The 12,343-nt window shown below is 38.5% G+C and overlaps 1 protein-coding gene across 2 annotated transcripts in view; it reads right to left on the bottom strand.

The window, feature by feature from the left end:
* Positions 1-12,343, bottom strand: part of LOC133521545 (microtubule-associated protein 1A-like) — a 132,180-nt gene that overhangs the window by 108,578 nt on the left and 11,259 nt on the right. Inside the window, exons 2-4 of one of the 2 annotated variants that reach the window (XM_061856567.1) lie at positions 6,399-6,508; positions 2,943-3,160; positions 562-750 (exon numbers count right to left, since the gene is read on the bottom strand). In XM_061856567.1, the coding sequence (XP_061712551.1) occupies positions 562-750; positions 2,943-3,160; positions 6,399-6,508 (517 nt within the window). Of the gene's footprint in view, positions 1-561; positions 751-2,942; positions 3,161-3,633; positions 3,755-6,398; positions 6,509-12,343 lie in introns of those variants that run through there. The other variant, XM_061856569.1, reaches the window with a different exon arrangement.

Here is a 12,343-nt window from a genome sequence, read left to right as displayed (position 1 = left end):
GTACATGGAAAATGGTAAAAAATTAGGTTTAGGGTTTTATTTTTTCAAAAGACTAAATAAAGTTGGGGCCGGTTGGCCAGAAGAGATCTGACATACCGTTTAGCATTTCTCAAGATGAGTTTTATTTCTTAATTTTGGTATAAATGGGTGATACACAACTTGAAAGAATAGTTTTCTATAAATATATAGCGAACTTAAACTTCTTATCTGTACAAAGTATCACACTGCATTCATCTTCAGTATCATCACTGTTGCACGTACTCCAGACAATATATTCCTGATTCATACTCAAGGTTGCTCTTGATGTTGAGATGAACTCGTTATCTTTACGCAGAAAAATGCACCCCAGCGCCTAGCCAAATGTGAACTTTCAACGACAAAAGAACTGGAGCTACAAGCCATACCTCTTGATTACTCTTCCTTATAAAATAATTATCTGTGCAAAGAAAGGCTAAGCGCCTCGCGGAAATCGGTGCCGTAGTGAGGGTTCTCAAACAAGTAATGGTGTAGGTGCGTGACGCAGTAAGCTGTAGCCTTTACCTGCTGTAGACTAAGACTTACTTCTTGGTTACTCTTCCTGATGAAGTCATTATCTGTGCGAAGGAAGGCGTCTCTGAGTGCCTTGCGGAGGTCGGTGGCGTAGTGCGGGCTCTCGACCAGGTACTGGTGTAGGTGCGCGGCGCAGTAGGTGGCCGCGGCTGAGCCGGCGTGCCCGTCGTACACGGCGTAGAAGGCCGTTGGCTTTGTGCACTGCAAATGTATGATAGATAAATGAGATAGATTTAAGTAAATACTTTTATAAGCATACGCTTCTAGATAAGATAAGTGGTCATAAAAATACAAGCAAAATATTTTTAAAAGGTGAATTTATTTATTGTATCGTAGAGAATCTCCTTTTTTTGGACGAGTGTTTTTGAGTGAACCTGTTGTTAATATAAATACTACAACACATCTGTATCAACCGAAATCAATCTACACACTTTATGACTTCTGTATCAGCCCAAAACTAAATTCAAGTCGTAACAAATCTCTCATGAAGTTCCATAATTTAATCATAGGTTCCTCAAATTAGAATCTATATAATCAATTTATTTACTTTTAAACTAATACAAAGTAACGATCGGAAGCTATATATGATTACAGTGCCCCGGCCGCAGGGAATAGGACCACTTACGGTTATTGACAGTTATCCGTATTAATCGAGTCATTGCACTGTGCGCATCAAATTAAGAAGGGAAACTATGTAATCGATCAAACTTTAGACAACTTTCAAATTAAAGTTTTATAGAAACTTACTTTCAGATTCGATTTGAATTCATAACCTTATCTTTCTTTTGTTTGATGTTTGAAGTTGATTCAAAATACTCTATGGTCAACGTATTTTCTAATTTACCATAACCACGTAAGATCTACCGTAAATAAAACCTATTTGTAATTTAAAACCTGTTGATAAGAAATTTGAAATTTAAGAAAGCAACGAAACAAGAGAAATGCTACTTTATTTGGGTTATTAAAGGTTCTAGTAAAATTAAAACTGAGTGTGTACATCGTAATGCACATTGGGCCTTACGAGGTTAAAACAAGTATGGGTAAACCATCGTATTTTCGGCACTAGAAATAACTAATTGATTCGTATATAGAATAAGAAGGCTTATTGTCATATAAGTTTGAATGTTCCAACTGCGTTACATCTAAAGCTACACGATAAATCAGCGTAATGGTCCGGGAATCGTCCCGCCAAGTACCCTTCAAGTTAGTGCAACTTTTAGGGAGCCGGAATCAGTCGTTAGCCAAAACTTTCGCTGGCTAATCGATCGATCATTGACTTCGAAAGGAGGTAGATTTGTTTTGAGCAACCAGAAGCACAAACATAATTTGAGACTCAATAGAAAAATCAATAGCATACGAATATTATCTTACAGTAAGTAGATGGATAGATTGATGGATTGCGTGAGAGATGATATGAAAACAAAGCAGGTGAACGGTGAAATGACGAACGACATAGAGATATGGAGGAAAAAACATGCTGCGCCGACCCCAAGTGATGAGAAAACGGCAAGCGAATGAGGATGATGAAATATTTGGTTGGTCGTATCGTATTGACAGTTTATGACAATAGGCTAGTGAAAATGGTAAAAAAAATATCATACAACCATGGTGGTAGATGGACTGAACAAAACCATTTGTTATCGGTATCGTGCTAGCCCTAAACTCGAATGTAATTATTGTCCTCCAAAAGACATTTACACGTACCTACGTACAAAGTACACGTACCTACGTTTAAGTGACAAAGAGTCAAATGGGTCAAACGGTTTCACGTATATGCAAGTGTGAGAATGATGCATCAAGGTATGCTAAGCAGGAAAACGTGCTTGACAATAAATATTATGTGTGCGGTGGCGACCGCAGAAGCGTGGCATGGAATAATCACACAGAATTGATCGTCGCTATAATCTCTACTAATATTTGTTTTTATGTGAAACAAAATTCATTTATTAATTGGTTGCTGATTTTCATAGTTTTACAGCACTTGGTAATGTAAATACTGCCTATGTGCCTATTACATCCATTCATCAGCAGATTAGCTAAGCGGGCGAGGTAGTCAAAATTAACCGAACACTTTTTCCTGTTAAGAGAATAAGGGCTTTTGTAGATCATTTTCGACGCCTGGTTCGCTTAGTCACACGTGAATCTACATTACACCATATAAGTATTACGGGCGTTTCGTTTCGAGCATAAAATCACTTTAGCACGTGTAACTCTTTTTTGCAACATGGTAAAGCTAGACGACTAGTTGTAATTGTAACTCAGCACGTCGAGTGGTGACCTTTTGATTTACAACGAATTCAACAAAGATTTTGTATAAATATTGGATTCTTCTAAAATATACCGTATCGTATACCATTGATATTCTCTTAATAGTCCAACTTCTAACAACTCACCTCAATACCGAACAGCGCCTCCAAGTTCCCGATCTCGACGTGTCTGTCCTCCATGACGCGCCTGGAGTTCTTGGTGGCCGCCGACACCGTGCGTAGCTCCTGCAGGTGCGACGCGGGCGGCGGCGGCAGCGAGTCCAGCCGCGAGTTGTCCAAGTAGCGCAGGCATACGTCGTTGACGCGGGCGGTTACGGCTTGCATTAGGCGGAGGGCTACGTAAACTGAAATGAAAAAGAGTAAGGGCTTACGACAATTAGCGGACTGACTTAACGTAAACCTGTAGTGAGCTATGAAAATTTCCATGCAGTAAAATGTATCAAACGCTTAACGGTGACACTGATGACAGACATAGTCAAAACGACCTTAGGTCTCCGTTTGCAGTCTGGCAAACAGCAAACTGTTTGCAAACTGGCCGAGGTGTTCAAGATGATTAAAACACAACTTTTTTGTTGAGCTATAAGCGTGTATAATACATTTTAGACACTAGGCCCGTATTAACAGTATTATACCAATATTATGTATGTAATTTTTATAAATTTTTAACAAGCAGAAACGTCTGCGAACGATGCATTAATAGCTTAGAATAATTTTAAAAGTGGAAAAATTACTGCCTTGGGCGAGAATTGAACTCACGGCCTCTGGATTTTTATGACTAACAAAACTTAGGCAACAAGAAAATCATTTCAGAACATACATTCAAATATGAAGGAGGCGACAGGAACACCAATTACGGACATGTAAAAGTAAATAAACATTTTCGTGTTATCTTATCTTGAAAGTCTCAGAAATACTAATCTGTAATGTCCTGCAGACTAATGCTACTGCACAATTTACACGTGCCACTAATTTATAGGAGCAGGAAACAACCAACGGCCATAAATTTCAATACAAATACATAAGTCATCTAAACAAAGTTCAGATACAGAAAAGCTTGTAACGCTCTTCTTACAACACATGGAATTTTCAGAAGACATTATTGTTGAAACGATAAAACGCTTTTTATAACGAAAACCGGCAGAGCTGTATGCAACGGCCTGTTGCGCCGCGCGATATCTGGGCTACAATTCACGGAAATTCAGTTGCATTGAAGTATTGATTTTCTCCTGAACTATATATAGATCGAGCTCCATTTCACTGTCAAGTGCATCCCGGGTTAGCTTATTATGTAACCTTGCTGACCAAAATGTATCTCACCTGTTTACATCTCCTAGTTTAGACGGCGCCTGCACCCACTTGGAACTGCATACCTTCACACTTTGACGATATCGACACAGAGCACTTATTTAATAGCTTTAGGTACAGAAGATACTCTTAATCAAACTTTACCAGAATCGAAAAAAATTAGCTCCTGCGTACGGTCTAGAGTGCCGGGAGCCGTTGACGGCTACATGAGAAACACGCAGAACGGGTTGGAGGAATCGAAACTAGAGCCTAATCATAGTGTTGTGTTCCTGTCGGTGAGTAAGGTTGCCAGAGCTTAACGAGGGTGCGGAGTGTTAGGGTTGGCAACGCGCATTTAACTCCTCTGGAGTTGCAGGCGTAGAAGAATATTAAAAAAAACTAGTCCCTTATCAATTCTCAATTTTTCGATTCGTTTTGAAATAAGATCGACTAATTTCATAGCAAGCTATCGCGTAATATGTATGTTCAGTTGCCTTTGTGTTCATCCATAGTCGGCGTTGTAAAATGATGTAGGTATATGGCTTGTGTTGTGGGTGATATAGTGTAATACGAATATTACCTAATCGCACGTTTTGGCACTAAGATTTTTTTACGACGCGAGCTTTTAGGAAATTGCCGGAGTGCATATATCTACGCTACTATAGTGAGAAAGAAGTGTAAAGGATGAAGTTATAGGTAAACTTCACAAGATAAATATCCAACCAGGGTTCGGATCCCGCTCATTTATTCGGATAAATTAACAGTTTGTAAGTATTAAATTATTAATCAATACGTACTGTCAATATCCATAAGCTATGTTTGATCAGACTGATTATACCTATTCGCTGACATCATTAAAATCACTGCAAAAAGAAAATAATGCAGAAGCAAGTCGTCACAGATTTTTTTCAATATTTATTATTTATTACATTCAGTAGGACAAGGACGTTTTGGAATACAAGGAAAATTGTATCTATATAGACCAACGACCAAGACGACAGACAGTGAAAATGATAGAAACCCCTGTACTTTTGTACTTATAGGACCAACGTCCAAACATCTACATTCTACACACATCTAGGAAGGCTTTGCTCTTTGGCACTTAAAAAAAAACTAAATTATTATTTAATAAACGCAAACAAGTCTGCAGCTGTGTACAAGAAGGGCTATTATCTCATGCCATCTAGATACACAACGCAGTAGAAGATTCTCCGAATTAATGATTCCACTACGAAGTTCAGGGAATCTTTGGCGAAGTTAAACAAATTTGCTTAATTTTATTGCGATGAATAATGCCGTTGCATACATTTTGAGTTTTATCTACGTATGTGAATGTCGTTATCGCAGGTATAACGCGTGACTCAACGGATTAGTTGGCTGGGAAATTCAGTCATGTAGATATTTTGAGATGTTATAGTAACCTTACAAACTACAATCGCGTTGAGACTTAATAAGTATTCGGTTAAGGTTCCATCCGAACTGGGATCACAGCCGCGCCCCCGTCAGCTAACACTCTATTACGCACAGCAAGGGTTCTTAATCAAAGTCAAAAACAACTAGAGTTGGACCAAGCTAACTTTACATGGCATTTGCAATGACAAAGTGTGGCAAGACATCATGAATGTCAAATTTCTATTCAAAAATGACGTGACACTGCCTCAGACAGTAATACCCCTAATGTGTCAATGTCACGCCCTCGCCAGACAAATAATGAAGGACTTTGGGAGCAGGCTATCTGGAACCAAAGGTATTCAAAATGCTACCCATAAGCTCCATTATCCGGCACATCGAGATGGTCAAACAAGCTCTTGACTAGCTGACGGATCTACGGATCTTTCCTAAGGGGGTTACCCCTTTACACAAAAGATTCCTATGGGTCAAAGTGCAAGGGCCCCCGAAAATCATAAGATAAGACACCGCCTCATTTTGTTCTATTCAAGTCGGTGCAAGGTTAGCTTAGACGGGCCATAAGCAAAACCTTTTGGTTTTTAATTTTATTATCGTTAATCCCTACTTAATATTATAAATGCGTAAATAACTCCATCTATATGTCTGTCTGTTACCTCTTCACGCTTAAACCGCAGAACCGATTATGATAAAATTTGGTATGAGGATATTTTGCCCGAAAGAGGACATAAGATAGATTTTATCAAAATATTATCATCATCATTCCACGCACACGAAATCGCAGGCAGAAGCTTGTCAAATAAAACAACTAAGTAAGCTATTTAAACGCGCCGCATTGACGCCGATACATTGCCATTATTAGGTATAGGGTGCCAATTTGCCAAAACTCACCAGACTCGTCGGCTTTATATCCAAACTCTGCGGGTTGTTTCTTGGCCGCCACGCGGACCTCGTCGAGGATTATCCGCAGCAGCGGGGTCAATAGTGCCGAGGGACATTGTCTGGAAAAAGTATAAATAAGTTATAGCGCGGACGTGACGTGGGTACGTTTTCTCGTAGTTTCTAAGACAACATACAAGTCATACAACAACCTGTCCTATCGTAGAGTGTAATAGTAGTCACCTCCATTTAATAAATTTCATCACCCTTACGACAGTTATGACAAGAAAAAAAAAGGCATATTCAATAATAAATTCAATAAACATTCGTAGTAAACAGTAAAAATAAAAAAATGATATTAATATACTTTCTTACTAAGGCCGGGTGATAAGTAACTAGCGTAAAAATAAAAAAAATACTTAAAATGCATGATAATATAGATTTTAATTTTCGACGGAGTCTCCGTGCATCATATGTGGCAATCTTTTGTCCACCCAAAAATGTTATGAGCTTAGGGAATAGGTGGAAGTCTGATGGTGCAAGATCAGGCGAGTAAGGTGGATGGGGCATTAAATCATAGTTCAATTCTTTGATTTTTGCCATAGATTCAACACAAGGGAACCCCGGCATTGTCTTGGTGGAAGATGATCATATGTAATTCCTCACTAAGGCTATGATGTACCCGTTAATTAGAGATACCTGTAATGTCAAATATTTCAGGTAGCTTCAATCGTCGACCTGCCTGAAAATAAGGATATTTGACATTTGCCAAAACTATATCATGTACTTTGAATACCGTTTCCGGAGTCGTGACAGTTTTCGGACGTCGCGGGCGGGCTTCATCTTAGACACTTGTACGACCGCGTTTAAACTTAGCCATCCAGTTTTTTACAATGGTGTAAGAAAGAGCACATTCACCCAAAACATTATTTAAAGCTTCATATATATCTATGCCCTTCATACCCGTTTTATGTATACAAACTTTATCATTATCACAGCATTTGTTCAATTTTATCCATTTTGAAAACAATGGACACATTTTTTTTTAATGGCTGAAAAATCAACAAAATATTTACCAACAAATCCAAATTTTGAACACCGATCCCCAGAGACACGATTTAAAATAAAATGTTATATATCAAATTTTAAATAGCCAAGGCTAATTACTTATCAACCCACCCTCGTGAACGTCCTCAATATAGTAGTTTGTGATTAAGCATGTTTAATATCCCTACTTAGTAAATCGCACACACCGAAGCCCAACCGCGAAACACGAAAAACTAAATTTATTTTTTTGCCTCTCTATCACTCTTGCATATCCGAACGATAGCGAGGCAGACAACGAAATTTCGATTGTCGATTTGTCGTGTTTCCGGTAGGCCCTCTGGTTTGTGGTGGAACGCTCACCTGTTCTTAGTGATCGGAAGGAATACAGACCTAACTCACCTAACTAAGAGTTACTAACCATTGGTAGACTTTATGTCGTTGAAATAAGCTACATAAATAATCAGTCAACTCTGTCAACACCGCGTATGCCCCAAAACGCCGCATGGCAGTCTATTTCGAGTGGGCGTTGAAATCAGCTGGCGATTAATTCGACGGCACCGCACGTGCTGTATTCGTATACAATGTTGTTATTGCTTGCACCTCACAGGCGTTTGTGGGACACGTATAAGAAGTTATACATACAGACAGGGAATGAAGGAAGACGACTACTGATGTTGATGTAGGTATAACGACAAACTTTAACTGCTGCGAGGTACATGAAATATGAGCCTTATAAAAATATAAGGACTCAGTAAAAAATAATATAAAAGTTGGACCTTGTCACGTGTGTATAGTGAAAAATACTCGAGCAAAGTGCAAGGACTACTGGTCGGGTCGGATTTACGCGCGGAGGGTTCCTTACCATCACATTATCACACGCTTGACTGATTTTGCTTATGTATTGTATCTTATAATCTTATTCTGTTTGATGTTTATAAGCTTTTAAGTAATATACATGTATTATAATAAGGCGGTTAAAATACAATAAATCGTTGAAAAAAATCACTTTTATTGTACGGAGCCCTTTAATTTTCAAAATTACCTTATTAATATTAATTATAATAACACACTGCAAAAACACTTCTGTGAGTTAGGTTAGAACTTAACCCTAAAAACCAGTTCCTTCATTTCATATATTTCTTTAAATTCCGTTGAGACTTCAAACTGCTAGCCAAAGTTTAATATAATATGATAATAAAAATGCCGGGCCAATGTCATTAAATCTGATCGAGAACTTGTGAATATTAAAGGAACTTGGCCGCCTTTAGGTCTAAGAAAGATATCAGAAATAATTTATAATTTGCTAATTAATTTTCTAATAACCAGTGTCAATTATACACGGGATTTTCCTTAAGAAAAGGAGAAGCGGCTTTTCAAAGGTCGACATCTTTAGAAAGTTAGTTAAACCTGAATACCTAAGAGATATTTGATGTAATTTATACGAGCGGTTTTTATTATCAAAAGTTGAATTAAATCACGAATAATCAATTGAATGCCACCAAAGTAGACAAACATTCGATGTGAAACAAAACGGTTTGTAAACAAAAGATTTACCCAGAGAATGACATAAGCCAGCCGATACGAATGAAGTAGGTGCGTCTGGTAGTGTGTTCATATTGCTGTTGCGAGCGCGCAAATCGAAACCTCAGAAAAACCGGTATATATAAATTATAATCAGAGAACGTACTTATGCTGGCTCGCCTAGATATCTAAAACGCCCTAACTCGGTTAGTGTGTACAATTACAATGACATCTCTGCTGATACCGTTATCGCGACCGTATCTAAATATCGCAATCTATTCCAATTTCTTCATGTACTTGATAGCTTGAATCGTTGTATTTGCACATGCTGTGACTTTATTTGTCGTGAAATGGGGCAAGCTCTAGCGATTTGTCACCCAGTGTTGTAGTAACGTCATCATATAGGTACTCACTGAGTGCAGACTCGTATTTCAGAGATAGTTTTAGTCGTTTACATGTACAAGGTATCCAGCCCATATGGTTATCCACTTATATAGGTGTTTTAAAGCAAAACTAATCTAAATTGCTCAAAACATAAGCCAAATATGTCGAACTCCTCACTATCTATTTTGCGCCCTCACTCCTTACCACAAGCTACGTACCAAGGATTAAATTGGTCTATTTTCGTGGATTTAGTACTAGTAAACTTGCGAAGCGGCAGATCAGTAGTAAAAGATAAGCAGAAATACATAATAATAACAATAATAAAGCTCTTTATTCCAAACGTTTTACAGTTTCTACCTTCGTTAATTTATACTATCTATAGACATATTTTATTTTTAATAGGTATTTGTTTCGTTAATCCATGCTATGTTCGTTTGGACTCCCAGTTTTGGGCAAAGGTCTCCTCCATATCACGCCATTTGTGTCGGTTTCTAGCTGTTCTTTGCCATGTTTTGCCTGCCAGTTTTATTATGTCGTCTTTCCAGCGCGTCTTCTGCTGGTCACTGGTTCTTGTGCTTTTCTATCTGGCGTCTAGACGCCAGAAAGCAGAAATACATACGCTATTTATATCAGACGGAAGAATAGACCAGGATAAATAAACCACACGGGCGTTCACTCTGTCCGTCACTCGTTCAAGGTAGATGTATATGTGAAATAAAATGCGGATATGTCTGTCTGTCGAGTGCATGCAGGTCAGTGCTCTCTTCTGTACACCGATAAATCGGAAGACGTCCCATGGCATGACACCACAAATTAAAGCTAATTCGTACCGCGACCGCGCGGAGGCAAAGCAATCGAGTTAAGAACACTCGAGTCAAGTGGCGCATCTGTTGTCTGTGGCCGTAAAGACGGACTTGCGCCGGATATTAAATTTTCGGTTCCGGCTGGAAGTTCAAATTGTACTCGGACGCTGCGTCTGTTTTTAACACTGTATGAGTATAATCCGAGAGTTGTTGATAGATCTTTTAGGTTCGCTAGTGCTGGCGGTTCTTTTATCTCAATAAGGAAACACCACTCTATCATATATTGTCGTTTCATTAATGTTTCAATCATACAGGTGTATTTCTAAAATCTAATTGAAATGATGGACATTTCAACGACTAGGCCTAGGGTAATCCCGAAGTGGATATCAATTTGTGTCCTTGAATCTCTAAAGAGGGTAGATTTAAAAAACTCCTTACAGCTTTCTACATGTCAACAGGTTTAGAAATATTACCATAAAAAAGTAATAATCACTACTACAAGCAAAGAGACATAGTTAACTACATTGGATTTTTTGATAACATTGTCTATTTCCAATTTTCCACATCAATATGGGAGACGGAAAGGCAACACAGAATTATCTAGGAAGGTACTGATGTGTATGTGAAAATAATTTAGAGAATTTAGAGATTTAGAAGCCAACAGTTTGAGCACCATGACCGTAATTCGGCTGATTAACTTTAAACAAGAAGGGCAGTGCGGTGCGGAGCGTTGACTCGTGTACTAACATAAACTCAGTTAATTTACCATTGGTAGACCTTATATCGTCGAGGTAAGATTCACGAATGGTCAGTAAAGTTTGTCGACAATGGTACTATCTGGCATCCGCGTCCCACGCAGCTCTCGTGCCAATTTGTGCATCCAAGTAACCAACCTACAGCATCCCACGTCCAATAGAGAAAGCTGCAGAGTAGACCTTTTGATTAGAGGTGCGCCGAACATTCGGTAATTATTCAGTATGCGGCATATTTGGCATAGCTTTTTTGACCGCATCGTTCGGTTCGATTGTCAAGTAGCATGCATCACTAGCACCACTTAATGTATTTTGTAACTAAAGGAGTGCGTGATATTAAAACGCATCTTAATAAGACAATCAAACTCGCAGAATTTATTTTCTTAAACCCTCAACCTGGGGTATGCGAACCCATTAGCTCCCTCTTTTTCATTTTAATTGTTCTCTGCTTTAAGGTTCGAAGGTACCAATCTCCTTGAGGTAACTAACAGAATATATTGTTGGCGCTGCTATAATGGCTGAACCGCTACAAGTCAGTCTAATACACAGTTTGACGAGAGAAAGACCGAACGCATACCGACCAAATGTACTCGTAAGAGTCGTAAGTATTATGCGTCAAAGTTAATCGGCACATCTCTACTTCTGATTATCCCTCAAGCTAATTGCGCAACTCTTTTTATACCCATGCATTTCAAAGACCCCACGCTCAGATGCACACTAATTGATGATCTCAAGCGTTATATTGCCAAGTTTCACAAGTCTATATTAAGACACTGACATCTTATTGCTAGACGACTACTAAATTGTGGATGTACCTGAAATGTATGTGTACTAGAGCCAGTTTTATATTTTGGACCAAATACATCAGGACTTAAGACTTCATGATTAATGCGACAACTTAATACATGAACGTTTACTCATTCACACGGATACACCATGTCCATTCAATCAAATCAAAATCAAAAGGCATTCAATAAGGACTATTGTTTACATTACCTGTAATAGCATATACTTATTCCACTTACTTTGCATAGGTATGTTTTTCAACATTAGAAGAGTGTCAAAGGAAATTTTACAAACTTATCAAGTACTTATAGGGAGCGTGCATGAACTGTAGGAGGCAGCACAGGAGCCGTCAGATTTTTGGCGCGAGGCGTAAATGTGATGTTTATTGTTCCGATGTAGCCCACAAGATGGCAGAACCTACTATGCACAAGAAAACACGTGACGTGTAAATGTACATGTTTATGGTTTCGATTCCGACCACAAGATGGCAGACCCTCCAACGCGCACGGTCCCTATATAGTTAGTAAATCTCCTGCTTGCAAAGATATAGTGTTTAGGTACCTACACATGTAGGTGTAGTCATTTAAGAAAGGTTCAAAAAGTACAAAGTCGAATTACAAAATACATCCATATTCGGACTAACTCAACAAAAATATACATGTTA

The sequence above is a fragment of the Cydia pomonella genome, chromosome 9, assembly GCF_033807575.1.
Source record: "Cydia pomonella isolate Wapato2018A chromosome 9, ilCydPomo1, whole genome shotgun sequence".
Classification (NCBI taxonomy): domain Eukaryota; kingdom Metazoa; phylum Arthropoda; class Insecta; order Lepidoptera; family Tortricidae; genus Cydia; species Cydia pomonella.
Note: the sequence above shows the minus strand (reverse complement) of the source record. Positions and strands in the feature narration are given on the sequence as shown.